Here is a 26,863-nt window from a genome sequence, read left to right on the forward strand (position 1 = left end):
GCAACCTCCGCCTCCTGGGTTCACGCAATTCTCCTGCCTTAGCCTCCTGAGTAGCTGGGATTACAGGCACGCGCCACCATGCCCAGCTAATTTTTTGTGATTTTAGTAGAGACGGGGTTTCACTAAGTTGATCAGGATGGTCTCGATCTCTTGACCTCGTGATCCACCCGCCTCGGCCTCCCAAAGTGCTGGGATTACAGGCTTGAGCCACCGCGCCCGGCTTCTTTTTTTTTTTTTGAGACAAAGTCTTGCTCTGTCACCCAGGCTGGAGTACAGTGGAAGAATCTTGGCTCACTGCAGCCTTCACCTCCCAGATTCAAGCAATTCTTCTGCCTCAGTCTCCTGAGTAGCTAGGATTACAGGTGCTTACCACCATGCCCAGCTAATTTTTGTATTTTTACTAGAGCCAGAATAGTGCCATGTTAAACAGGCCAGGCTGGTCTTGAACTCCTAGCTTCACATGATCCTACTGCCTCAGCCTCTTTAGGATTACAAGGCTGAGCCACTGAACCTGACCACGTTTTCTTTATATGCATATTTTTATTTTTGATTCCTTTTTGCCAAGCAGACACATTTTGCTTGACTTAGCCCGGCATTCTTTCAAGTTCAGAGCTGTAACTAGTCATAACAGGTAAATGTAGTGATTAAAAATGGGTGGGGCATGGCGACTCATGCACTTTAGGAGGCTGAGACAGGAGGATCCCTTGAGGCTAGGTGTTTAGAATCAGCCTCAGCAACCTGGCGAGACACTTGTCTCCATTAAAGCAAATTTTTAACCCTGAGACAGATAACTTTGAAAAGAGTTTAATGATATTTAGCATTTTAATGGAAGTCCTCATTTGTATTCCAGCTACTGGTAACGTTTTTATCCCTGGATGGCTGGCTTGGGTGCAGATGTTTGGAGACCTTCTAAAGGTATGGAGAATTGGTTTGACTACACTGTGTGGAGCAAGTTTTTTTGTTTGTTTGTTTTGTTTTTGTTTTTTCAGATGGAGTTGGTTGCTCTGTTGCCCAGGCTGGAGTGCAGTGGCACAATCTTGGCTAACCGCAACCTCTGCCTCCCAGGTTCAAGTGATTTTCCTGCCTCAGCTTCCTGAGTAGCTGGGATTATGGGCGCATGCCACCGCACCTGGCTAATTTTTGTATTTTTAGTAGAGACAGGGTTTCACTATGTTGGTCAGGCTGGTCTGAAACTCCTGACCTTGTGATTCACCCACCTTGGCCTCCCAAAATGCTAGGATTACAGATGTGAGCCACTGTGCCCGGCCTGGAGCAAGCTTTAAAGAAGCAAAGGACTCAGAATTCATGCCTGACGAAATGCAGGCAGATCTTTTATGCTAAAAACTACAGTTTTTAATGACCACAGCAAGCAAGCAAGAAAGCATGCAGTTTACCCCTTGAAAGGGTCTTCCCTTACTCTGGCTGGAGTGCAGTGGCCCTTTGACACTCACTACAGCCTGAAATTCCTGGGCTTTAGTAATCCTCAGCCTCCCAGTGAACTTTGTATACAGCCTGATGGAGTCTCATGGCACAAGAATATTAAACAATGTCTTGAATTGTAGTAAATTTCTGCAATCAAAAAAAAAAACACAAAACTTTTTTTTTTTTTTTTTTTTTTGAGACGGTGTTTCGCTCTTGTTACCCAGACTGGAGTGCAATGGCGTGATCTCGCTCACCGCAACCTCCGCCTCCTGGGTTCAGGCAATTCTCCTGCCTCAGCCTCCTGAGTAGCTGGGATTACAGGCACGCGCCACCATGCCCAGCTAATTTTTTTTTTTGTATTTTTAGTAGAGACGGGGTTTCACCATGTTGACCAGGTTGGTCTCGATCTCTCAACCTTGTGATCCACCCACCTCGGCCTCCCAAAGTGCTGGGATTACAGGCTTGAGCCACCGCGCCCGGCCCACAAAACTTTTTAAAACAAAATAGTCATATTAAGTGGAAAGCTAGTAAAAGTCTGAATTACAAGTACTTTTAAAAGAAATGTAATTATATTGCTCCCTTTTTTTTTTTTTTTTTTTTTAAGACGGAGTTTCACCATGTTGGTCAGGCTGGTCTTGAGCTCCCGACCTCAGGTGATCCGCGGGCCTTGGCCTCCAAAGTGCTTGGATTATAGGTGTGAGCCACCACGCCCAGCCTATATTGCTGCTTTCCAAAGATTACTAGCCTAAGTAAAGTATATCAGTCCTTAGAAGGAGACAATTATGAATCAAAATACATAAACATTCTCTTTTTTTTTTTTTTTTTTTTTTGAGACAAGAGTTTCGCTTGTTACCCAGGCTGGCGTGCAATGGCTCAACTTCAGCTTACCGCAACCTCCGCCTCCTGGGTTCAAGCAATTCTCCTGCCTCAGCCTCCCTAGTAGCTGGGATTACAGGTGTGCACCACCATGCCCAGCTAATTTTTGTATTTTTAGTAGAGACGGGGTTTCACCATGTTGACCAGGATGGTCGGCCTCCCAGAGTGCTGTGATTATAGGCGTGAGCCACTGCGCCCAGCCTCCCATAAACGTTCTCTTAAGGAGTTATATTTTAAGTGTGTATCCTCTGTTGTATTCTTATTTCTTTGCTGGGAAAACTTTAGAGAGCACAAGTAACTTTCACTTTTTTCCTTGTCCAAATTATAATCTTCACATTTATTGAAACCAGAATGATTTTTTTGTGTGCTATTTAAGTAACTACTTTACATTCAACTCAGCTCAACTAACAAAGCCGTTATTAAAGAAGTTTCTCCTTGGCCGGGCGCGGTGGCTCAAGCCTGTAATCCCAGCACTTTGGGAGGCCGAGACGGGTGGATCACGAGGTCAAGAGATCGACACCATCCTGATCAACATGGTGAAACCCCGTCTCTACTAAAAATACAAAAAATTAGCTGGACATGGTGGCGCGTGCCTGTAATCCCAGCTACTCAGGAGGCTGAGGCAGGAGAATTGCCTGAACTCAGGAGGCGGAGGTTGCAGTGAGCCGAGATCATGCCATGGCACTCCAGCCTGGGTGACAAGAGCGAAAGTCCGTCTCAAAAAAAAAAAAAAAAAAAAGAAGTTTCTCCTTGTCCTGGTGTGGGTGGCTGATGCCTGTAATTTCAGCACTTTGGGAGGCCGAGGCAGGTGGATCACAAGGTCAGGCGTTCGAGACCAGCCTGGCCAATGTGGTGAAACCCTGTCTCTACTAAAAATACAAAAATTAGCTGGGCGTGGTGGCAGGCGCCTGTAGCCCTAGCTACTTGGGAACCTGAGGCAGAATCGCTTGAACCAGGGAGACGGAGGTTGCAGTGAGCCGAGATTGCACCACTGCACTTTAGCCTGGGTGACAGAGGAAGACTCTGTCTCAAAAAAAAGAAAAAAAAGAAAAAAAAATTAGCCAGATGTGGTTTGCACATGCCTGTAATGCCAGCTACGCAGGAGGCTGAGTCAGGAGAAGTGCTTGAACCTGTTAGGCGGAGGTTTCTGTGAGCCAAGATCACACCATTGCACTCCAGACTGGGCAACAAGAGTGAAACTCTGTCTCAAAAAAAAAAAAAGGAAATTTCTCAGAATCTTTTCTTCTGCCTGTGTTAGGTTTAGTGGTTTGAATTAATAAATGATCATGGAAGGACCTAAGGAAGTTAAATGGAGTTATCTGCTCAGCTATATCCCAAAACTACAAGGAAAACAAATCGAATTTTAAAAGAGCAAGAAAAACGTTTTAAAGTACACCAAAATTTTCCTTTCATTTTTGAGGTTTTACCCAATGACAAACCCATCTCCCTGAAGTTTGTTCCCAGATAGACTTTAATGATTATCATTTCAATGCCCTCTCCCTTTTTTTATGGAAAATTTGGGAAATTGAGAACCAACTAGTTTAAATGCCTTGATCACTGCTATTTAGGCAACACCAGTACCTCATCAGTTTATGCTTCAGTTTCTCTGTAAGCTAAGATTAGTCCCTGTCCAGAAACCTTACAGAGTGGTGAGGGTCAAATAAAATTCTGAGGGGGGCCAGATGTGGTGTTCGTGACTGTAATCCCAGCACTTTGGGAGGCGGAGGTGGGTGGATCATCTGAGGTCAGGAGTTCAGCCTGGCCAACATGGTGAAAACCTGTCTCTACTAAAAATACCAAATTAGCCAGGCATGGTGGTGCACGCCTGTAATCCCAGCTACTCAGGAAGCTGAAGCAGGAGAATCACTTGAACCCTGAAGGAAGAGGTTTCAGTGAGCCAAGATTGCGCCACTGCACTCCAGCCTGGATGACAGAGCAAGACTCTAATAACAACAACAACAAAAATCTGAGGGGGATAATCCCAGCTGCTCGGGAGGCTGGGGCAGAATTGCTTAAACCCGGGAGGCAGAGGTTTCAGTGAGCTGAGATTTCGCCACTGCCCTCTAACCTGGGTGACAGAGTGAGACTCGATCTCAATAAATAACTAATTAATGAAATTAATAAAATTCCAAAGTTGAGGCCTGGTGCGGTGGCTCATGCTTGTAATCCCAACCCTGTGGAAGGCCAAGGCAGGTGGATCACTTGAGGTCAGGAGTTTGAGACCAGCCTGGGCAACATGGTGAAAACTCGTCTCTACTAAAAATACAAAAATTAGCTGGGCATGGTGGCAGGCGCCTGTAATCCCAACTGCTTGGGAGGCTGAGGCAGGAGAATCGCTTGAACCTGGGAAGCAGAAGTTGTAGTGAGCTGAGAACTGCACTTCAGCCTGAGCAACAGAGTGAGACTCTGTCTCAATAAAATAAAATAAAATTCCAAGGGGGACGGTATCAGAACTAGTAAACCGTGAAGCAGGATGCAAATGATTCATTAATGTTTGGGAAGTTTCCTGAAAGACATTTGGTACTTTCCTTAAACGTGTTGATAGGTGGTGAGGTTCCCCTCTGAATGGCCGGGCGCGGTGGCTGAAGCCTGTAATCCCAGCACTTTGGGAGGCCAAGGCGGGTGGATCACGAGGTCGAGAGATCGAGACCATCTTGGTCAACATGGTGAAACCCCGTCTCTACTAAAAATACAAAAAACTAGCTGGGCGTGGTGGTGCGTGCCTGTAATCCCAGCTACTCAGGAGGCTGAGGCAGGAGAATTGCCTGAACCCAGGAGGCGGAGGTTGCGGTGAGCCGAGATCGCGCCATTGCACTCCAGCCTGGGTAACAAGAGCGAAACTCTGTCTCAAAAAAAAAAAGAAAAAAAGAGGTTCCCCTCTGAGCAGTTTTTAGGAAATAGCAAGGAGTCCAAAGTAGAATGTTTGGGAAGTTTCCTGAAAGACATTTGGTACTTTCCTTAAACGTGTTGATAGGTGGTGAGGTTCCCCTCTGAGCAGTTTTTAGGAAATAGCAAGGAGTCCAAAGTAGAATTTGAGAAAGGCTATTCTAAGCATAGTTGGGAGGCAGGAGTGGGGTGGCAGACACTGGAATAGCTAAAATCTCTTTGCCTCTACATAGTGCTGTGGAAGGCGGGTTTAGGAGTCAGAGCCAGCTTTGAAGCCTGATTTGTTAATTACTAGTTGTAAGACCACAGGCAACTCAATTAACTTCCTGCATCTTTATTCTGTCTCTCTCTCTCTTTTTTTTTTTTTGAATCAGAGTGTTGTCCTGTCATCCAGGCTGTAGTGCAGTGGGGCAATCTCGGTTCACTGCAGTCTCCACCTCCTGGGTTCATTTTTTTTTGAATCAGAGTGTTGTCCTGTCATCCAGGCTGTAGTGCAGTGGGGCAATCTCGGTTCACTGCAGTCTCCACCTCCTGGGTTCATTTTTTTTTGAATCAGAGTGTTGTCCTGTCATCCAGGCTGTAGTGCAGTGGGGCAATCTCGGTTCACTGCAGTCTCCACCTCCTGGGTTCAAGCAGTTCTCCTGCCTCAGCCTCCGGAGTAGCTGGGACTACAGGCTCGCACCACCATGACCAGCTAATTTTTTTGTATTTTTAGTAGAGATGGGGTTTCACCTTGTTGACCAGGATGATCCTGACCTTGTGATCCACTGGCTTGCTTTGGCCTCCAAAAGGGCTGGGATTACAGGCGTGAGCCACTGGTTTCTCATCTTTAAAATGGATACAATAAAATGCTTTCCTGGGTTATCATCTGTGGTTCAACTCCATGTTCTCCTCCTTGCAGTGACCTTCCCTGACCACAGTATCTGAAGTGACCCCTCTCAGCCCTTTGTATCAAATGAGCTTGCCTTCGCCATAGCCTTATCAATATCTGAAATGATATTACACTTTCTGCTTGTAGGTTTAGTGTGTTTCTCTCTTAACAATATAAGTCCTTTGAGGACAGATACCTGTCTGACTTATTCACTGTGCTGTAAAAGTGTACAGAACAATGCTCATAATGCTGGGTGCTATGGGTCACACCTATAATCCCAGCACTTTGGGAGGCTGAGGCGGGAGGATCACTTGAGATCAGGAGTTGGAGGCCAGCCTGGGCAACATGAGATTCATGTCTCTTTGAAAAAAATGCAAAAATTAGCTGGGCGTGGTGGTGCGCACCTGTAGTCCCAGCTACTCTGGAGATTGAGGTGGGAGGATTGTTTGAGCCTGGGAGGTACAGGATGCAGTGAGCAGTGATTGTGCCACTTCACTCCAGCCAGTGCCACAGGGTGAGACTCGAAAGAAAAAAAAAAAGCTGGATAATAATATATGTATATTTAAGTTTTTATGGGTACACAGTAGGTGTTTATATTTACGGTGTACATGAGATATTTTGATACAGGCATACAATGCATCAAAATCACATCACAGTAAATGGGGTATCTGTCATCTCAAGCATTTATCCTTTCTTTGTGTTACAAACACTACATTTATATTATTTTAGTTATTTTAAAATGTACAATACATTGTTGTTGACTGTAGTCACCCTGTTGTGCTCCCAAATGCTAGGTCTTATTCATTCTCTCTACTGTATTTTTGTACCTTCTAACCAGAATGCTTGATAATATTTGTCAGTAAACATGCTATGACAGGATGTTTTAGAAGAAAATAAAGAAAAAAAAAAAAATTCCAGCCAGGTGTGGTGACTCACACCTGTAATCCCAGCTCTTTGGGATGCTGAGGTGGGTGGATTGCCTGAGGTCAGGAGTTTAATACCAGCCTGGCCAACATAGTGAAATCCCGTCTCTACTGAAAATACAAAAAATTAGCTGGGCGTGCTGGCAGGTGCCTGTAGTCCCAGATACTCAGGAGGCTGAGGCAGGAGAATCTCTTGAACCCTGGAATGGAGATTGGAGTGAGCCAAGATTGTGCCATTGCATTCCATCCTGGGCAACAAAAGCAAAACTCCGTCTCAGAAAAAAAAAAAAGAAAAAAAAAACAAAAAAAAACCCCACATTATTTAAAAATGTGTTAGTGAACAAATAGGATTGCTTTGAGACTTGTGCCTGGGACACACAGCCATTTAAAAATCATGATCATCAGGCCGGGTCCGGTGGCTCACGCCTGTAACACCAGCGCTTTGGGAGGCCAAGGTAGTTGGGTCACCTGAGGTCAAAGGTTGGAGACCAGCCTGGCCAATATGGGGAAACCCCATCTCTACAAAAAATATAAAACTCAGCCCAGTGTGGTGGCATGTGCCTGTAATCCCAGCTACTTGGGAGGCTGAGGCAGGAGAATTACTTGAACCCAGGAGGTGGAGGTTGCAGTGAGCTGGGATTGCATCACTGGACTGCAGCCTGGGCACCAGAGCAAGGCTGTGTCTCAAACAAACAAACAAACAAAAACCAAAAACAAATAAAAACAACGTGATAATCGGTGGGTTGTGGTGGCCTACCCCTGGAATACCAGCACTTTGGGAGGCCAACATGGGCAGATTATCTGAAGTCAGGTGTTTGAGACTGACCTGGCCAATATCGTGAAACCCCATCTCTACTAAAAATAGAAAAATTAGGTGGATGTGGGGATGTGCATCTGTAATCCCAGCTGCTGGGGAGGCTGAAGAGTAGAATTACTTAAACTCAAATGGTGGAGGTTGCAGTGAGCAGAGATCACGCCACTGCATTCTAATCTGGACAATAGAGGGAGACTCCTTCTCAAAATAAATAAAATTAAATCAAGATCATTTAACAGATAAATATATTGTGTTTACTATGTTCAAAGCTCTGTTGTAAATGTTTTTACAAATGCTTTTAACTCATTTAGTCCTCTGCATAATGCTTTTTTTTTTTTTTTTTTTTTTTTTTTTTGAGACGGAATCTCACCCTGTCACCCAGGCTAGAGTGCAGTGGCGTGATCTCAGTTCAAGCGCTTCTCCTGCCTCGGCCGCCCACGTAGCTGGGATTACAGGCACGCGACCCCACAACCAGCTAAATTTTTGTATCTTTAGTGGAGATACAAAAGGGGGTTTCACCATGTTAGCCAGTCTAGTCTCGATCTTCTGACCTAGTGATCCACACTCCTCAGCCTCCCGGAGTGCTGGGATTTCAGGCGTGAGCCACTGCACCCGGCCCATAATGCCGTTTTGTATATGAGGGAACGGAGTCACAGATGTTACACAACTTTCCCAAGATCACAGTTAGTAAGGGGCAGAACTAGGGCTCAAAGCCAAGCTTATGACCCGACTCTTGTGCATTAAGTTTTTCTGCCTCTGAAGAAGAAAATAATGATGCTAAAGATTCTACTTTGGGTGGTAAGGAGTAGGAAGGCTAGCCTCAGTGGGCCTGAATCTTTGTCTTTCCTTCTGATTTGGAGAAAGTGCAAGAATGGGAAAATGCAATCAGAGTGAAGGAGAGGACGGCATAGTTTCCTAAAATGCGCGGCGGGCAAACCCAAACCCATTTCCCGCGTGTCCAGGCGGCAGCCTGCAAGATCTCCAAAACCCGCCGGCCCCGGCCCAGCCGCTGGCACCTCCCAAGCCACCTCGGGCTGGGAGCCTCCGCCGCGTGGCCACGCCGCGCCCAGCCTGGGAGAAAAGTTTCCAAACGACGCTGCTCGGTGCTGATTGGTCGAGGCGGACGCAGTCCCGTGGCACGGCAGCCAATGGGCGGCGCCGGCCGCGGGCTCCGGGGCGGGGTCCAGCGGGCCGGGGCGCGCCACCCCTCGGAGCCGCCGCCGCCGCCTTATCCTCGCCGTCCGTGACCGGGTAAGTGCTGAGCTGCGTGGGGCCGGGGCGGGGTGGCCGCTGGGGCGCCTTCGCCACGGCCGGGAGAGCTCCTCTGCCTCACCGCGGGACCCCGGGCCGCCGCCTAGCGGGAACCCGCACGTTCCTTGGCTGCGCATTGCTTCCCGGCCGCCTGGACTCCCCTGCTCCGGGGGCCCCAAAATCCCGCTTCCGTGGAGCCTGCGGTCCTAAGAAGTTAGGCACGGAGTGCGTTGCCACCCGGGCGTCCCTTGTGCCTGCGCCTCGCCCTTGCCGACTTTGTTTCTCTTTCTGCGCGGGTCTCTCCCACCCCGTCGCCCTCTCCTCCTCCCAGGACTTCCTTGGGTGGTTCTGCCTTGCCCGTCCCCAAACCCCGCTCCCAGGCTCCATACTCTTTCTCCTCTTCCTCCCTCCCCGTACTCCTCTTCTAGATGCCACTCGTTTCTTTTCCCTCTTTCTCCTAACCTCTGGTCCTGCCATCTGCTTCTCTGAGCCCCCAGGCCTCCCCATTGCAGCGCCGCCCCCGCCCTCACACCCACTATCCCGCCCTTGCAGCCTTCTTTCCAAAAACCTACCCTCCTCCCTCCCTCCCTCCCTCTGGGAACATGTTTGGGGTAGTCTCCTCCTCTCCGCTTGGCTCCAGTGTCTGCCGCAGGACGGTTCAGGTTTCTCCTGACAGCACTTTGGGGAGGGATTGGGTAAAGGACGAAAACGCTTATTCCGCAGCTTGAGTGATGTCTGGGCCCACCTGCCTCTCTGAGGTCCTGGGAAACCCCGCTGTCACCTTGACATCGATTTTGGGGAAGCGACTTTTCTCAGGCTCTCTGCCTCTGAAGGGCTTTGAGGTTCTCTGATTGCTTTGTCTGGGGTTAGTACCAGGTTGTGCCTCTTAATTTCTACTTGGAGCCGGAGGCCCTTTTTAACTTTAGAAAGAAAAGGCCTTTGCAGCATGAGCTGGGCAGGTTCATCATTTCTAGGGTAATTTGGCATTTTAGGACGTGGGTAGGGTGCTTTGAAGATGAATTGGAGCCCAGCTACTCACACAGCCTCTTGCTACCTGCCCACCCTAGCCTCCATCACCTCCTTGGTATACAACACATTTTTCTTTTTTTATTTTGGGGACAGTCTGGTTCTGTTGCCGAGGCTGGAGTGCAATGGCGCAAACTTAGCTCACTGCAACCTCCGCCTCCCAGGTTCAAGCGATTTTCTTGCTTCAGCCTCCCCAGTAGCTGGAACTACAAGCGTGCATCACCATGCATGGCTAATTTTTTGTAGTTTTAGTAGAGATGTGGTTTCATCGTGTTAGCCAGGATGGTCTCCATCTCCTGACTTCATGATCCACCTGCCTCTGCCTCCCAAACTGCTGGGATTACAAGCGTGAGCCCCCCCACCCCCCGGCCTGCAACCTGTTTTGAGCCTTTCCTCTTACTGTGTCTTTTGTGTAGGATTAAATGCAGATGATCTGTGCCCCTGAAGTCTCAGGGGCCTTTGATTCATGTATTTTATCCCATGTTGGATAACAGTTTATTAACTTGGCTTATTCTATTAGGATGTTATTTCTGTTTTCAAAGGATGTTAATTATTATTAGTATTTTATTATTATTTTTTTGAGACAGAGTTTTGCTCTCTCACCCAGGCTGGAGTGTGACGGTGTGATCTCAGCTCACTGCAACCTCAACCTCCTAGGTTCAAGCGATTCTTCTGCCTCAGCCTCCCGAGTAGCTGGGACTACAGGTGCACACCACCACGGCCCTATTATTATTATTATTATTATTATTATTATTATTATTTATGTAGAGGCAGAGTCTCGCTTTGTTGCCCAGGCTGGTCTCAAATTCCTGGACTCAAGCAGTCCTTCTGCTTCGGCCTCCCACAGTGCTGAGATTATTTATAGGCGTGAGCCACACTGCACCCAGCACAAAGTGTGTTCTTTCTCCTTAGAATGTGGGCTCAGAAATGACACTCCTTTTCCTCACAAGGTCATTTCCTAATATGAGCATGCCTATGTACAGAAAGTTTGTGCCTGCAGCTAGTACTATGGGTGCACAATGAATGTAGGTGCTTTTTGTGTGTCTCCCTCAGCAGTGCCCAGCACTTAGCAGGTGTTCAAGAAATGTTTGAAAAGGGATGGAGGAGGCAAAACCACAGTAGGACAAGTTCTTTCCCCGGCCCTTGGTTCAGTAGAATAAAATTATCCTGGAATAATAGCTCTTTTATTTTTTGTCCAAGTTTTTCTTTGTTTTTTGAGGCAGGGTCTTGCTCTGTTGCCCAAGCTGGAGTGCAGTGGTGCAGTCACAGCTCACTGCAGTCTCAACCTCTCAGACTCAAGCAATCCTCTTGCCTCAGCCTCCCAAGTAGCTGAGACTAGAGGCACATGCCACCATGCCTGGCTAATGTTTCAAATTTTTTGAAGAGATGGCGGTCTCACCATGTTGCCCAGGCTGGTCTTATACTCCTGGCACAAGCGATCCTCCTGCCTCAGCCTCCCAAAGTGCAGGGGTGGGAGAGAGCCACAGCACCTGGCCTAAGCTTTTTTATTTTTTATTTTTTTTAAAGACAGGGTTTCACTGTGTCGGCCAGGCTGGTCTTGAACTCCTGACCTCAGGTGATCTGCCCACCTCAGCCTCTCAAAATGCTGAGATTATAGGCATCAGCCACCCTGCCCAGCCTAAGCTTTTTAAAATCTCAAAAGCAATCTATGCTTACTGTATATATGTGTATGTAGTTTACCTTAAAGCAGTGTGTCAAATACAAATCCGCAGGGCCTGCTTCACCCCCATTCTGATGCATCTTCCAGGCCCTTTTCTATTCTGTGTGCAGAAAGAGGGAAATAAACAACAATGGGCACCCATTTTTAACCTGTCGTGAGCTCTCTCCCGTGTTAGTACATAGAGTTCTTAACAACTGCATTGTGTTCCATTCAGTACTCGGTTGACATTGAGGTTTCCAGTTTTCCACATTCATGAATGATGATGTGCATCTTTGAACGTGGGTCCTTGCCTGCCTAAGTATTTTTGTAGGTTGGTCCTTATAAACTTGGAAAGCGCAAAGACAGAAGCCAGGCTTGCTGACTCTTGAGTGTTGTTGCCCAAGTGATGTCACTTCTGCAAAATGTAAAGCCTGTGTCTGGCTGTCGGAGCATGTGCTGACATTTGGCAACCTCTTCCCTCCTGCTCTTCTGTTTGTTTTGATTGGGAAGTGTATGGAGTGGGGTTGGAGAAGGGTATTGAGTTAATTACTGATGGTTTCTCTATGTTTATTGCTCCTGACTAGCTGTGCTGGCTTTCTTCTCTTGGAGCAAAGCTGAAAGAAATTGCTTTGCTTTTTTTTCCAGAGTTTTAAAATCGGAGGCGTGAGTCTCAAGTATATTTTCAGACTTTTTTGTTGGCTTTAACCATGTAAAAACATGACCAAAAAAAAAAAAAAAGAAAAGAAAAAAGAAAAGTAAAAAGCATGTGGAAATGATTTTTTTTTTTTTTTTTTTTTTTTTGAGACGGGGTCTTGCTCTGTCTCCAGGCTGGAGTTCTGTGGGGTGATCTCTGCTCACTGCAACCTCCGCCTCCCAGGCTCAAGTGATTCTCCCACCTCAGCCTCCTGAGTAGCTGGGACCACAGGCGTGCATCACCACACCTGGGTAATTTTTTGCATTTTTGGTAGAGATGGGGTTTCACCATGTTGCCCAGGCTGATCTCTAACTCCTGAGCTCAAGCAATCTGCCTGCCTCAGTCTCCCAAAGTGCTGGGATTATAGGTGTGAGCCACCACACCTGGCCAGAAACAAGTTTTTGAAGGAGGCATAGATCTCAGTTGTGCAAAATAGATACTTTTTGTATCACTGGATCCTAGTCTTTCATTGTTCCTTACATGCTCCCGTCAGATTTGTCCACAGAGCTGCTGGGGCATGATGGTGTGATGATGTATTGAGAATGCAGGTTAGTGGTCACAGATGACATAAATGCATGTGGGATCCACTTTGAAGACAGCAGGTACAAAGTTGTATATACTGAGACCAAACATTCACACCTGCCTATTATAGTGCCTTTTATTTTTTATTATTTTTGTTGTTGTTGTTGTTGTTGTTTTTTGTTTGAGACGGAGTTTCACTCTTGTTACCCAGGCTGGAGTGCAATGGCGCGATCTCGGCTCACCGCAACCTCCGCCTCCTGGGTTCAGGCAATTCTCCTGCCTCAGCCTCCTGAGTAGCTGGGGTTACAGGCACGCGCCACCATGCCCAGCTAATTTTTTGTATTTTTAGTAAAGACGGGGTTTCACCATATTGACCAGGATGGTCTTGATCTCTTGACCTCGTGATCCACCCGCCTCGGCCTCCCAAAGTGCTGGGATTACAGGCTTGAGCCACCGCGCCTGGCCCTTTTATTTTTTATTTTATTTTTTTGGAGATCAAGAGTCTTGCTCTGTCACCAGGCTGGAGTGCAGTGGCGTGATCTTAGCTCACTGCAACCTCCGCCTCCCTAGTTCAAGTGATTCTCCTGTCTCAGCCTCCCGAGTAGCTGGGACTACAGGCACGTACCACCACACCCAGCTAATTTTTTTTTTTTTTTTTTTTTTTTTTTTGAGACAGAGTTTTGCTCTTGTTACCCAGGCTGGAGTGCAATGGCGCGATCTCGGCTCACCGCAACCTCCGCCTCCTGGGCTCAGGCAATTCTCCTGCCTCAGCCTCCTGAGTAGCTGGGATTGCAGGCACGCGCCACCACGCCCAACTAGTTTTTTGTATTTTTAGTAGAGACGGGGTTTCACCATGTTGACCAGGATGGTCTCGATCTCTCGACCTCGTGATCCACCTGCCTCAGCCTCCCAAAGTGCTGGGATTACAGGCTTGAGCCACTGCTCCCGGCCATAATTTTTGTATTTTTAGTAGAGACAGGGTTTCACCATGTTGGCCATGGTGGTATTGATCTCCTGACCTTGTGAACTGCCCACCTTAGCCTCCCAAAGTGCTGGGGTTACAGTTATGAGCCACTGCACCTGGCCTACAGTGCCTTTTAAAAGACTGTGAGGGCTTGGTGCAGTGGCTTATGCCTGTAATCCCAACACTTTGGGAGGCCAAGGCGGGCAGATCACCTGAGGTCAGGAGTTCGAGACCAGCCTGGCCAACATGGCGAAACCCCATCTCTCTTAAAAATACAAAAAATTAGCTAGGCATGGTGGCGTGTACCTGTAATCCCAGCTACTAGAGAGTCTGAGGCAAGATAATTGCTTGAACCCAGGAGGCAGAGGTTGCAGTGAGTTGAGATCATGCCATTGCGCTCCAGCCTGGGCAACAAAGAGAGACTCTGTCTCAAAAGAAAAAAAAAAGATTGTTTGGGCCAAATGAAGCAAGTGAATCTGACCCCCAGTCAGTCAGTTTGCAACCCCTGGGAAGCCTTGTACTTGAATGCAAAGACCCCTTGACCTTGGGTCTAGTTTGCCTCTGCCACTCATATACACATGCAGAGATGGCCAAGGCATACAGTGTTTCTGCTTCTAGGAAACAGAGTGGTTGTCCTGCTTAGCCATTGCTTACAGTTGCACAGCTTAGGGAGGATAATATTGCAAATGATTTTTGAAATGTCCAGTACACAGCAAACAAAAGGTCAGAATCAGTACTTAATGCTCGAATAAGGGAACTCTTCCAAGTCATCTTGCCTACTTTCTGCGGCATAGAGTAGTGCGGTAGGTCTGACATTTTCATGTTGTTTGTTTACTTTTTGAGACAGTCTCACTCTGTTGCCTAGGCTGGAATGCAGTGGTGCAATCTTCGCTCACTGCAACCTCTGCCTCCAGGTTCAAGCAATTCTCATGCCTTAGGCACCCAAGTAGCTGGGATTACAGGCATGCTCCACCATGCCTGGCTAATTTTTGTGTTTCTAGTAGAGGCAGGGTTTCACCATGTTTCCCAGGCTGGTCTCAAGCTCCTGGGCTCAAGTGAGCCACCTGCCTCAGCCTCTCAAGCAGTCTGCCCACCTCCGTCTCCCAAAGTGCTGGGATTAGAGGTGTGAGCTACCGTGCCCGGCTGTTCTCTAACATTTTTAAATGGCAAAGGCAAAATCTTGTATTTTTAAGATTGCTGTTTCATGATAAAGTGAAATGCAGCTGTTACTTCTTTGCCTCCAGCGTCTCTCTTCCTTGAGGATTGCTTTTAAAATGGAAGGGTTTTTGGTTGAAATGCTGTTCCTGTGATTTTTGTCCCTTTGCTGGAATGAACAATTTTGCAGGCTGTGACATAAATCCAGTTTTCTGCTTAGATTCTCCTCAATCCCTGAAATCCAAAACCACATACCTCCCATCAGCCCGCTTGTAATTAGAACCTGCCCCACAATGGACACACCTCCTAAAACATCTGAGATTCATTTATGTCCTGAGGATTAAGTTTTAAGCCTTACTGGCCAAGATAACAGTGCTTTAAGAAGCTCTTTTCTTTTATTATTATTATTACTATTTTCTCTTTTTGAGACAGTCTCGCTCTGTTACCCATGCTAGAGTGCAGTGACGGGATCTCATTTCACTGCAACCTCCACATCCCAGGTTCAAAAGATTCTCTGTGTTAGGCTACTGAGTAGCTGGGATTACAGGCGCCTGCCACCGTGCTCGGCTAATTTATATATTTTTAGCAGGGATGGGGTTTTGCCATGTTGGTCAGACTGGTCTTGAACTCCTGGCTTTAAGTGATCCACTTGCCTCGGCCTCCCAAAGTACTGAGATTATAGGCATGAACCACTGTACCTTTCCACGCCTGGGTGTTCAAGGAAGAGAAAGAAGGCAGTGTGGCTGGGACAAAAGTGAATGAGAGGTGGTGGGGCAGGAAATGTGTAGGAAACTAAGCAGGAGGCTGGTCACTCCGGATCTTCTACATCTTTTTCCAAACTACAGGAAGAGTCAGTCAGCTTATGCAGTTTCTGGTTCCTCACTTTCTCACTTTATTGTGTGCTGAAGTCCTTTTATGCTGTGGGACTGAGACTGCCCTCAATAGGATCACCAATGCCTTTTTTTTTTTTTTTTTTTTTTTGGAGACGGAGTCTCATTCTTGTCGTCCAGTTTGGAATGCAATGGCGCGATCTTGGCTCTCTATAACCTCTGCCTCCCGGGTTCAAGCAATTCTCCTGCCTCAGCCTCCTGAGTAGCTGGGATTACAGGTGCCTGCCACCAGGCTCGGCTAATTTTTTTTTTTTTTTTTTTGAGATGGAGTCTCACTCTATCACCAGGCTAGAGTGCAGTGGTACGATCTCGGCTCACTGCAGCCTCCTCCTCCTGGGTTCAAGTGATTCTCATGCCTCAGCCTCCCAAGTAGCTGGGACTGCAGGCGCCTGCTGCCATGCCTAGCTAATTTTTGTATTTTTAGTGGAGATGGGGTTTCACCATGTTGGTCAGTCTGGTCTCAAACTCCTGGCCTCAGGTAATCCACCTGCCTCGGCCTCCCAGAGTACAGGGATTACAGGTGTGAGCCACCGTGCCCTGCCACCAATGTCTTAATGGCCACGAAATGCTCACTAATATATGCCTTGGCCCTCAGCTCTCGTTGCTGTAGAATTGGTTTGATGACTACATACTAGACAAGATCTGGGTTCATTAGAGCGCCTTGAGTGGGGAGTCCTCGGCCTAGGTTTACGCCTGCTCCTGACCTTGTTAATGACTGCTGTTAACACTCTACCCCTTATTATTTTTTAAGATGGGGTCTCATTCTGTTGCCCAGGCTGGAGTGCAGTGACACAGTCTCGGCTCACTGCAGCCTCTGTCTCCCAGGCTCAAGTGATTTTCCTGCCTCAGTCTCCCAAGTAGTTGGGACTGCAGGCACATGCCACGGCCCCCGACTGAGACGGGGGTTTTCAAGAGATGGGGTTTCTATCTGTTGCCCAGGCTGGTCTCAAATTCCTGAGCTTAAGTGATCCTCTTGCCTTGGCCTCCCAAAGCCCTGGGAATAAAGGTGTGAGCCATGTTTCACCATGTTGGCCAGGCTGGTCTCAAATTCATGGCTCAGGGGATTCATCCACCTCTGCCTCCCAAAGTGCTGGGATTACAGGTGTGAACCACTGTGTCCAGCCTTGGACACAGTCTTACTTGGATTCCTTATGCTCTTTTGACAAGCTCAGAGCCTCAGATAAATTCAGAAAATAGATGATTACATCAGGCAGGCTCTATCAACAGGGATTATACAAACCATTAGCCCAACTGTTAATAGAAGTCTGCTTTCCTGTCGGGTGTGATAGCTCACACATGTAATCCCACTGCTTTGGGAGGCCAAGGCAGGAGGATCACTTGAGCCCAGGAATTTCACACCAGCCTGGGCAACATAGTGTGAGACCCCATCTCTTAAAAAAAAAAAAAATTAGCTGGGCATGGTGGCATTCACCTGTAGTCCCAGCTAGTCAGGAGGCTGAGGTAGGATCACTGCAGCCCAGGAGTCCAAGGCTGCAATTAGCCATGATTGTGCTGCTGCATTTCAGCCTGGATGACAGATTGAGAGCCTATCTCTTAGGAAAGAAAGAAAATCTGCTTCCCTCATGTCTGCTGTGGACAGCTCGACATCCTGAGAGCCAGTGCTCTTACCACTCACCTCCTCTAGCTGTTGGCTGATTTGTTTCATCCTCTTTGAGGAAGTTCTCCGGAATCCCATGTCCTTCCTCATCTTCCCCTCCCAGTTGCTCCTGCACTCAGTTCTTTGTCTTTCCTCCTCCACCGGGTAGAAACTCATCTTGCTCATACCGCCAGGGACTGACTTCACTCAGCCCAGTGGATATTTTCCAGCCCTTATCTTCCCTGCTTCTGTGTTGCATCCTTGTGACACTGGAATGTTTCACTTAAAACTGTCGCCTCCCAGGACAGCACACTCTTCCCGATTGTCATCTCTGTCACTCCTCATCTCTCTCACTCTGCTTCTTCTCTGCCTCCTTCAGCTATCATTTCTTTCCCTGCCTGCCTTTCCAATATTGGCACTCTTTGATGTTCCATACACAGTCCCTAGGATCTCTCATTGTCACAAGGAAAGAGAAAAACCAGCTAGAGACGCACGAATCTCAAATGGATATTGTTGACCCGATTTCAACCCTGAGTTTCATCTCCAATGCTGCCTCTCGGTGTGTCATGAACATGTCAAGCTGTGAACGTCTGAGACTGCGTTCATTTTCTCTCCCTAACCCACCCACCTACCCAAGAGTTTTTTTTTTGGTAGTCTTTTTTTTTTTTTTTTTTTTTTTTTGAGATGGGATCTGGCTCTGTTGCCCAGGCTGGAGTACAGTGACATGGTCATGCATCACTGCAGCCTCGACTTCCCTGGACTCAGGCGATCCTCCCCACCTCATCCTCTTGAGTAGTTGGAACTACAGACACACCACCATGGCCACCTAGTTTTTGTATTGTTTTGCAGAGATAGGGTTTCACCAGGTTGCCCAGGCTGGTCTGGAACTCCTGGGCTCAAGCATTCCACCTGCTTTGGCCTCCCAGTGTGCTGGCATTACAGATACGAGGCACCACACTTTCTGGAATTCTTTATCTCTGGTGATGTGGATGGTGGTGGCACCCAGTTGCCTAAGCTAGAGCTGCATAAGATGTCCTCACCTCCTTTTTCTCTCTCCCCTACTCCAAAAATTCGTAGTTCATCAAGTTCTGGTAAGTTTACCGGTTAGATAATTTTGGAGTCAATTTTTGTGCCCTCTGTCTTCATTCCTACTTTTTTGTTTGTTGGTTTGTTTGTGAGATGGAGTCTTGCTCTGTCGCCAGGCTGGAGTGCAATGGCAAGACCTCAGCTCACCGCAACCTCTGCCTCCCAGCTTCAAGCAATTCTCCTGCCTCAGCCTCCCGAATAGCTGGGATTACAGGCATGCGCCACCATGCCTGGCTAATTTTTTTGTATTTTTAGTGGAGACTGGGTTTCTCCATGTTGGTCAGGCTGGTCTCAAACTCCTGACCTGAGGTGATCTGCCCATCTCGGACTCCGAAATTGCTGGGATTATAGGCATGTGCCACTGTGCCCAGCCCCTGCTTTCTTTTTTTAAGACGAGGTCTCACTCTGTTGGTGGCTGGGCGCGGTGGCTCACGCCTTTACTCCCAGTACTTTGGGAGGCTGAGGTGGGTGGATGACGAGGTTAGGAGATAGAAATCATCCTGGCCAATACGGTGAAACCCTGTCTTTATTAAAAATACAAAAAAATTAGCTAGGCGTGGTGGCGCATGCCTGTAATCCCAGCTACTCGGAAGGCTGAGGCAGGAGAACCACTTGAACCCGGGAGGCAGAATTTGCAGTAAGCTGAGATTGTGCCACTGCGCTCCAGCCTGGTGACAGAGCTAGACTCCATCTCAAAAAAAAAAAGACAAGGTCTCTGTTTCCCAGGCTGGAGTGCAGTGCCATGCTCATAGCTTACTGTAGCCTCAAAGTCCTAGACTCACATGATCCTCCTTTCTCAGCCTCCCAAGTGGCTAGGACTACAGATGTGTTGCACCACACCAGGCTAATTTTTAAGGTTTTTTTTGTCGAGGTAGGGTCTTGCTGCCCCCAACTGTCATCTTGCCTTGTTCTCCCAACGTGCTGGGATTATAGGTGTGAGCCTGGCCTATTCTCACTTTCTAATGTGGGCCACCTTCGTTTCTGTTTTCCTTTTGAAACAGGATCTCACATCATCACCCACGCTGGAGTGTAGTGGCACGATCTTGGCTCACTGCAAACTCTGCCTTCTGTGCTTAGACGATCCTCCCACCTCAGTCTCCGGTGTAGCTGAGAACACAGGCATGTGCCACTACACCTGACTGATTTTTTTCTATGTCTAGTAGAGGTGGGGTTTCACCACGTTGCCTAGGCTGCTGTCAAACTCCTGGGCTCAAGCAGTCTGCCCACCTTGGCCTGCCAAAGTGCGGGCATTACAGGTGTGACAAACCTGGCTTCCACCCTCCTTTCTTTTTTGCGTTGCTGCAAGTTGCTCCGTCTTTGGCCTTGTTCTTCCTCTGCCTGTCCATGGCCACCAGGACCAGCTATTGAAGCAGGAGAGCCCATCATGTGACATTTAGATCACATCACTCTCTTCCTTAACAACCTCCAATGGTTTCCCGTTGCCACTAAGTCACAGATGGCAAAAGCCATCTATTTCAGCCTGTCCAGGTTCCCCTCTGCTCCTCACCCTTCAGCCCAGGCCTACCAGACTCCCTCTGCCTCCCCTATAAGTGCCTGGCTATTTCTCCTCATTCCCCCTGGGTAGTGTCTTCTTTTTTTCCCTACTCAACTTACCACTGCCTCCCAGTTCTTTCATAGTCTTTCACATGCTCCTCATGCGTCATCTCTTCCAGGAAGTCTTCCTTGACTGAGGTTGAGTTTGGAACTTCTTAACTATCCTGGGCACTGATAGAAATGTTTATTATCTTGATTGTGATGATGGTTTCTCAGGTGCATACATATATCAAAACATACCAACGTGTATATTCAAATATATGCAATTTATTACATGTTAAAATCTTGTGCACATTTCTGTGGCTGCAGTAGACACATAGTTTTATAATGTACATGGGCCTAGGTGCAGTGGTTCACGCCTGTAATCCCAGCACTTTGGGAGGCTAAAGCGGCTGGTTCACTTGAGGTCAGGAGTTCAAGACCACCCTGGCCAACATGGTGAAACCCTGTCCCTACTGAAAATAAATTAGCCAGATGTGGTGCATGCCTGTAATCCCAGCTCTTCTGGAGGCTGAGGCACAAGAATCATTTGAACCCAGTAGGCAGAGGTTGCAGTGAGCTGAGATCATGCTACTGCACTCCAGCCTGGGTGATAGAGCAAGATTCTGTCTCAAATAGTTAATTATAATAATACTTATTATTCATATGCAGTTTACATTCCTCCCCTTCTTCCTCCACCAGGCTGAGAGTCCCCTTTAGGGAAGGCAGGCATCTTGGAGACATTTAACATGGCTCCCTCGGTCCTATAGTAGGTGCTCAGTAAATATTTGTATATGGATGTACATGAGCCTTGATGTTAACCCAGGGAATGTAATAGGTGAGTGAGTTGTCTTTTGTTTGGGTTTACTTCAGATTTTTGGCGTATTTAATAATTTAACACAGCATGAAGTTTATTTTTTTTTCTGTTAAACATCAACTACTTAACCAGATATGAGTCATCATTTTCAAACCTTCTATCCTAGACACCATGCCACAAGAAGACTGATCTCTTCCAGTGTTTTCACCATGGAGGACTCTGGAAAGACTTTCAGCTCTGAGGAAGAAGCAGCTAACTATTGGAAAGATTTGGCAATGACCTACAAACAGAGGTAATTTCACCTGCTTTTCCTTTTGTTTTTGAGATGAAGTTTTACTCTTGTTTCCAGGCTGGACTGCAATGGCACGATCTCACCTACCGCAATCTCTGCCTCCTGAGTTCAAGTGATTCTCCTGTCTCAGCCTCCCAAGTAGGTGGGATTACAGTGCACTATGGAAGGCTTAACTTAAACTATCTCAAAACTGCCTGTGAAGAAACTATTAACAACCCCATTTTATAGATGAAGAAACTGAGACTCAGTAAAGGCAGAACTTGCCCACAGTCACACAGCCTATAAGTAGTAGTAGAGCTATAATTTGAACTCCAGACCTATGGTCCTGATTATCCTGCTATGCCACATTTCATTATTATTTTCTTTTTCTTTTCCTTTTTTTCTTTTTTTTGAGACAGAGTCTTGCTCTGTTGCCTAGGCTGGAGTGCAGTGGCGCCATCTTGGCTTACTGTACTCTCTGCTTGCTGGCTTCAAGTGATTCTTGTGCCTAAGCCTTCGCATAGCTGAGATTACAGGTGTACGCCACCATGTCTGGCTAGTTTTTTGTGATTTTAGTAAAGACACGGTTTTGCCATATTGGCTAGGCTGGTCTTGAGCCCCTGGCCTCACGTGATCTGCCTGCTTCACCATCCCAAAATGCTGGGATTACAGGCATCAGCCACGGACACGGTTTTGCCATATTGGCTAGACTGGTCTTGAGCTCCTGGCCTCACGTGATCTGCCTGCTTCACCATCCCAAAATGCTGGGATTACAGGCATCAGCCACCATGCCTGGTCTTCCCTGTTATTTTCTAGAAGGGTTTATCAGTTCCTAGATGCCATATCTGGCCAGTTCTTTGTGTGCAGGGAAAGAGCTTTTCCCTATGCCTACGAAAATATCTCGTTGCAGAGTTTGAAATTTGAAACCCGTGTTTTGGTTGGTGCTCATATCTGGGAGTTATGTGTGTGTGTTTGGTTTGGCACTGTTTGTTTTTATTTCTAATGTGTCTTTACAGTCTGTACAGAGAGGCCTTATTCCAGTCCCCTTAGTTTTTTTTTATTTATTGAAAAATTATTTGAGGGCCAGGCACAGTGGCTCACATCTGTAATCCCAGCACCTTGGGTAGGCAGATGGCTTGAGCTCAGGAGTTTGAGACCAGCTGTGGCAACATGGCAAAACCCTGTCTCTACGGAAAATACAGAAATTAGCAGGCATGGTGGCGTGTTCCTGGAGTCCTAGCTACTTGGGAGGCTGAAATGGGAGGATTGCTTGAGCCTGGGAGGTCGAGGATGCAGTGACCTGTGATCGCATCTTTGTTACCCAGGCTGAAGTGCAGTGCCTATTCACAAGTGTGACCCTATCTCACTGCAACTCCTGGACCCAAGTGGTCCTCCTGCCTCAGCCTCCCAGGTAGCTGGGACTACAGGCGTGTGCCACCATGCCCGGCTGATTTTTATGCACATGTCTGTGAAGGCAAGGTCTTAATTATATTGTCCTGGCTGGTCTCGAACTCCTGCCTCAAGGAGGCAGAAAGTGCGGTAGGTGAGATGAGCCACTGCACCCGGCCCCTCCTACTTTCTTTATTCTAGTTTTACTTAAAGGTAATTCAGGCTTGATATTTTAAAAATGTTCCTTGACTTTGGCCAGGCGTGGTCGTTAACGCCTGTAATCCCAGCACTTAGGGAGGCGGAGGTGGGCAGATCACCTGCAGTCAGGCGTTTGAGACCAGCTTGGCCAACATGGTGAAACCGTGTTCTTACTAAAAATACAAAAATTAGCTGGGCAAGGTGGTGGGCACCTGTAGTCCCAGCTATTCCAGAGGCTGAGGCAGGAGAATCACTTGAACCTGGGAAGCAGAAATTGCAGTGAAATGAGAGTATACCCCTTGAGCCTAGGTGACAGAGTGAGACTCTTGTCTCTAAAAAAATTATTGCATGACGATTGGAAATTCTGCTGTAGGGCAGAAAATACACAAGAGGAGCTCCGAGAATTCCAGGAGGGAAGCCGAGAATATGAAGCTGAATTGGAGACACAGCTGCAACAAATTGAATCCAGGAACAGAGACCTCCTGTCAGAAAATAACCGCCTTCGAATGGAGCTGGAAAGCATTAAGGTGAGGGTCTGAGAGGAAGTATGCTCAGGTGTAGACAGGCTTCCAACACAGGCATGGCATGCTTGGCTGGAAGAAGGAACCCTGCAATGAGGGGCTCCAGGCTCCAGGCCCATGCTCAAGGGCCTATGGGGGTGGGCATGGTGGACATGAATTCTTTGTGCCTCTAATAGGTGGAGCTTTTTTTTCTTTTTTAAGATGGAGTTTCACTGTTGTTACCCAGGCTAGAGTGCAACGGCGCAATCTTGGCTCGCTGCAACCTTCACCTCCCAGGTTCAAGTGATTCTGCTGCCTCAGCCTCCTGAGTAGTTGGGATTACAGGCATCTGCTACCATGCCCAGCTAACTGTATTTTTAGCAGAGATGGGGTTTTATCATGTTGGCCAGGCTGGTCTTGAACTCCTGACCTCAGGTGATCCATGATGGGTGGAAGTTTGAAAAGCAAGTCACACACATGTTCCCATGGACTTTCTTGGTTATCTACACCGATTTTATAGGGCACATGGCAGGGAGACCTTTCTTTAAAAAAAAAATTTTTTTTTCAAACATGGTCTTGCTCTGTTGCCCAGCCTGGAGTACAGTGGCTGGATTATACTCAGTGCATCCTGGACCTTGCAGGCTCAAGCAATCCTCCCACCTGAATCTCTGGAGTAGCTGGGACTATAGGCGTGCGCCACCATGCCTGGTTACTTTTTGTATTTTTTCTAGAGATAGGGTTTTGCTCTTTTGCCCAGGTTGGTCTTGAACTCCTGGACTCAAGCAGTTCTCCTGCCTTGGCCCCCCAAAATGCTGGTATTACAAGTATGAGCCACTACCTGGCCAGGGAGACTAGAGTATGGAGGTCTTGCTAGACTAATAAGGTCCAGTATTATAGTCCTTAGCTACATGTGGCTGTTGAAATTTTTTTTTGAGATGAGTCTTGTCTCTGTCACCCAGGCTGGAGTGCAGTGGCTCCATCTTGGCTCACTGCAACCTCCGCCTCCTGGGTTCAAGCAATTCTCTTGTCTCAGCCTCCTGAGTTGCTGGGATTACAGGCATGTGCCACCACACCCCGCTAATTTTTGTATTTTTAGTACAGACAGAGTTTCATCATGTTGGCCAGGCTGGTCTCAAACTCCTCACCTCAGGTGATCCACCTGCCTTGGCCTCCCAAAGTGCTGAGAGTACAGGTGTAAGCCACCACGCCCGGCTGTAACTGGTGAAATTTAAGGAATAAAAATAAGTCACAGTAGCCACAATTCACGTGCTTAGGAGCCACATGTGGCCACTGCGTTTCCTTAGTGGACAGAGGGATGTAGAAAATTTCCTTCATTACCAAAAGGTCTGTTGGACTGGGCCAGTTCAGAGCAGGGTTCTTGACCTGGGTGCTGTTGACATTTGAGCCTGGGCTGTCCTCCATTGGGAAGGACTGAGATTTGCTTTGTGGGACTTTTTTTTTTTTGAGATGGAGTCTTGCTCTCTTGCCCAGGCTGGAGTGCAATGGCATGATTTCAGCTCACTGCAACCTCTGCCTCCCAGGTTCAAGTGATTCACCTGCCTCAGCCTCTTGAGTAGCTGGGATTATAGGCACCCTCTACCATGCCTGGCTTTTTGTGTTTTTAGCAGAGATGAGGTTTCACCATATTGGCCAAGCTGGTCTCAATCTGACCTCAAGTGATCTGCCTGCCTCAGCCTCTCAAAGTCCTGGGATTACAGGGGTAAGCCACCATGCCCTGCCACTTTGTGGGATGTTTAGCAGTATCACTGGCTTCTACCCTCTAGGTGCCATTAGCATCCCCTTCCACTTCCAAGGTGGTGACAACCAAAAGCACCTCTAGACATAGCCACATATCCGGAGACCTACTGGTCTGACAGGTAAAGACCGCGTCTTCCGTACATTCTGTTGGGCTCAGCAAGGGCTCAGTAAGTCAACACCGGGCCCCAGAGACTGGCTCTCAGTGCTGCTGCCAGCCAGCATCACTGGCCGAGCTTCATAAATACCCGAAAGGCCTGAACCCTCTCTCCCCATTCTCATCTCCCCACCTTGAGCTGAGATTCCATTTCTCAGTAAGTCTGGGTGGGGTCTTGGTACGTGTGTTTGTGTGTGTGTGTGTGTGTGTGTGTGTGTGTGTGTGTTCTCATTAAGCTCCCCATGTAAAATTTTTTTTTTTTTTTTAGACAGTCTTGCTCTGTCACCCAGGCTGGAGTACAGTGGCGTGATCTTGTCTTACTGCAACCTCTGCCTCCTAGGTTCAAGCGATTCTCTTGCCTCAACCTCCAGAGTAGCTGGGACTACAGGTGTACACTGCTACGCCCAGCTAATTTTTTTGTTTTGTTTTGTTTTGTTTTTTTGAGACGGAGTTTCGCTCTTGTCACCCAGGCTGGAGTGCAATGGCGCGATCTCGGCTCACCGCAACCTCCGCCTCCCGGGTTCAGGCAATTCTCCTGCCTCAGCCTCCTGAGTAGCTGGGATTACAGGCACGCACCACCATGCCCAGCTTATTTTTTTGTATTTTTAGTAGAGACGGGGTTTCACCATGTTGACCAGGATGGTCTCTATCTCTTGACCTTGTGATCCACCCACCTCAGCCTCCCATAGTGCTGAGATTACAGGTGTGAGCCACAGTGCTTAGCCACTCCCCATGTAAATTTTGATGAGCTGCTTTGTGGAAGAGTCAAAACTGTGTGTGCCCAGGGCTAGGTGTGGTAGACCATGAAAGGGGAAGTGCTGGTTGCCTTCTTTGGGAAGACAAACCTAATGCCATGAAACATTTGGGGTCGTGGAGTTCAGTCACAGAGCTCTGATTCTGATATGGGAGCCTTTCAAGAGACAAAGGACAGCTGGGTGCAGCGGCACATGCCTGTACTCCCAGCGCTTTGGGAGGCCGAGGCGGGCAGATCACGAGGTCAGGAGTTTGAGACCAGCCTGACCAACATGGTGAAACCCCGTCTCTACTAAAAATACAAAAATTAGCTGGGTGTGGTGGCGGGTGCCTGCAATCCTAGCTACTCAGGAGGCTGAGGCAGGAGAATCTCCTGGACCTGAGGCAGAAGTTGTAATGAGCCACGATCATGCCACTGCACTCCAGCCTGGATGACAGATGTCATCTCAGGAAAAAAAGAAGAGAGAGAACTGCATGGGTTGAGGGAGGCTTTGTGGAGGGCGTTTGCAGGTGTGGTCACTGACAGCTGGGTGTCTGGGGGATGGGGCCAAGGGAGAGTTGATCAGACCCATCACAGGCGTGGACAGGAATTGGGTGTCGGGTGGACCTTGGCAGCCCTGGCTGTGCTAATGCATAGGAAAGGGTGTGGGACCCACCAGCGGATTGGAGGTTTGGGGCAGGGCAGAGGAAAGGTCCCAAATACATTGAAGGTGAGCAGTGGAGCTGCAGCTTTCTGTTGCAAACCAGAGAGCCCCGCTGGCTGTCTGCTGATCCATTTGCCCCATTGCTGGTGTTTGATCAGCCTTCAATGATTTTTGTTCCACGTTTCCCCGTGAATGTTTTCCAGCATACA

The 26,863-nt window shown here is 47.8% G+C and overlaps 1 protein-coding gene across 11 annotated transcripts in view; it reads left to right on the forward strand.

Annotated features, from left to right (window-relative positions):
* The window catches only part of NDE1 (nudE neurodevelopment protein 1), a 76,044-nt gene that overhangs the window by 1,714 nt on the left and 47,467 nt on the right, over nucleotides 1-26,863 (forward strand). For 9 of the 11 annotated variants that reach the window (XM_074381603.1, XM_074381605.1, XM_074381604.1 and 6 more), the window contains exons 2-4: nucleotides 851-915; nucleotides 21,154-21,279; nucleotides 23,219-23,372. In XM_074381603.1, coding sequence (XP_074237704.1) covers nucleotides 21,197-21,279; nucleotides 23,219-23,372 — 237 coding nt within the window. In that variant the 5' untranslated portion in view covers nucleotides 851-915; nucleotides 21,154-21,196. Of the gene's footprint in view, nucleotides 1-850; nucleotides 916-8,953; nucleotides 9,044-10,676; nucleotides 10,775-21,153; nucleotides 21,280-23,218; nucleotides 23,373-26,863 lie in introns of those variants that run through there. The other 2 variants (XM_010332602.3, XM_074381600.1) reach the window with 2 other exon arrangements.

This window comes from Saimiri boliviensis, chromosome 12 (assembly GCF_048565385.1).
Source record: "Saimiri boliviensis isolate mSaiBol1 chromosome 12, mSaiBol1.pri, whole genome shotgun sequence".
In the NCBI taxonomy this organism is placed as follows: domain Eukaryota; kingdom Metazoa; phylum Chordata; class Mammalia; order Primates; family Cebidae; genus Saimiri; species Saimiri boliviensis.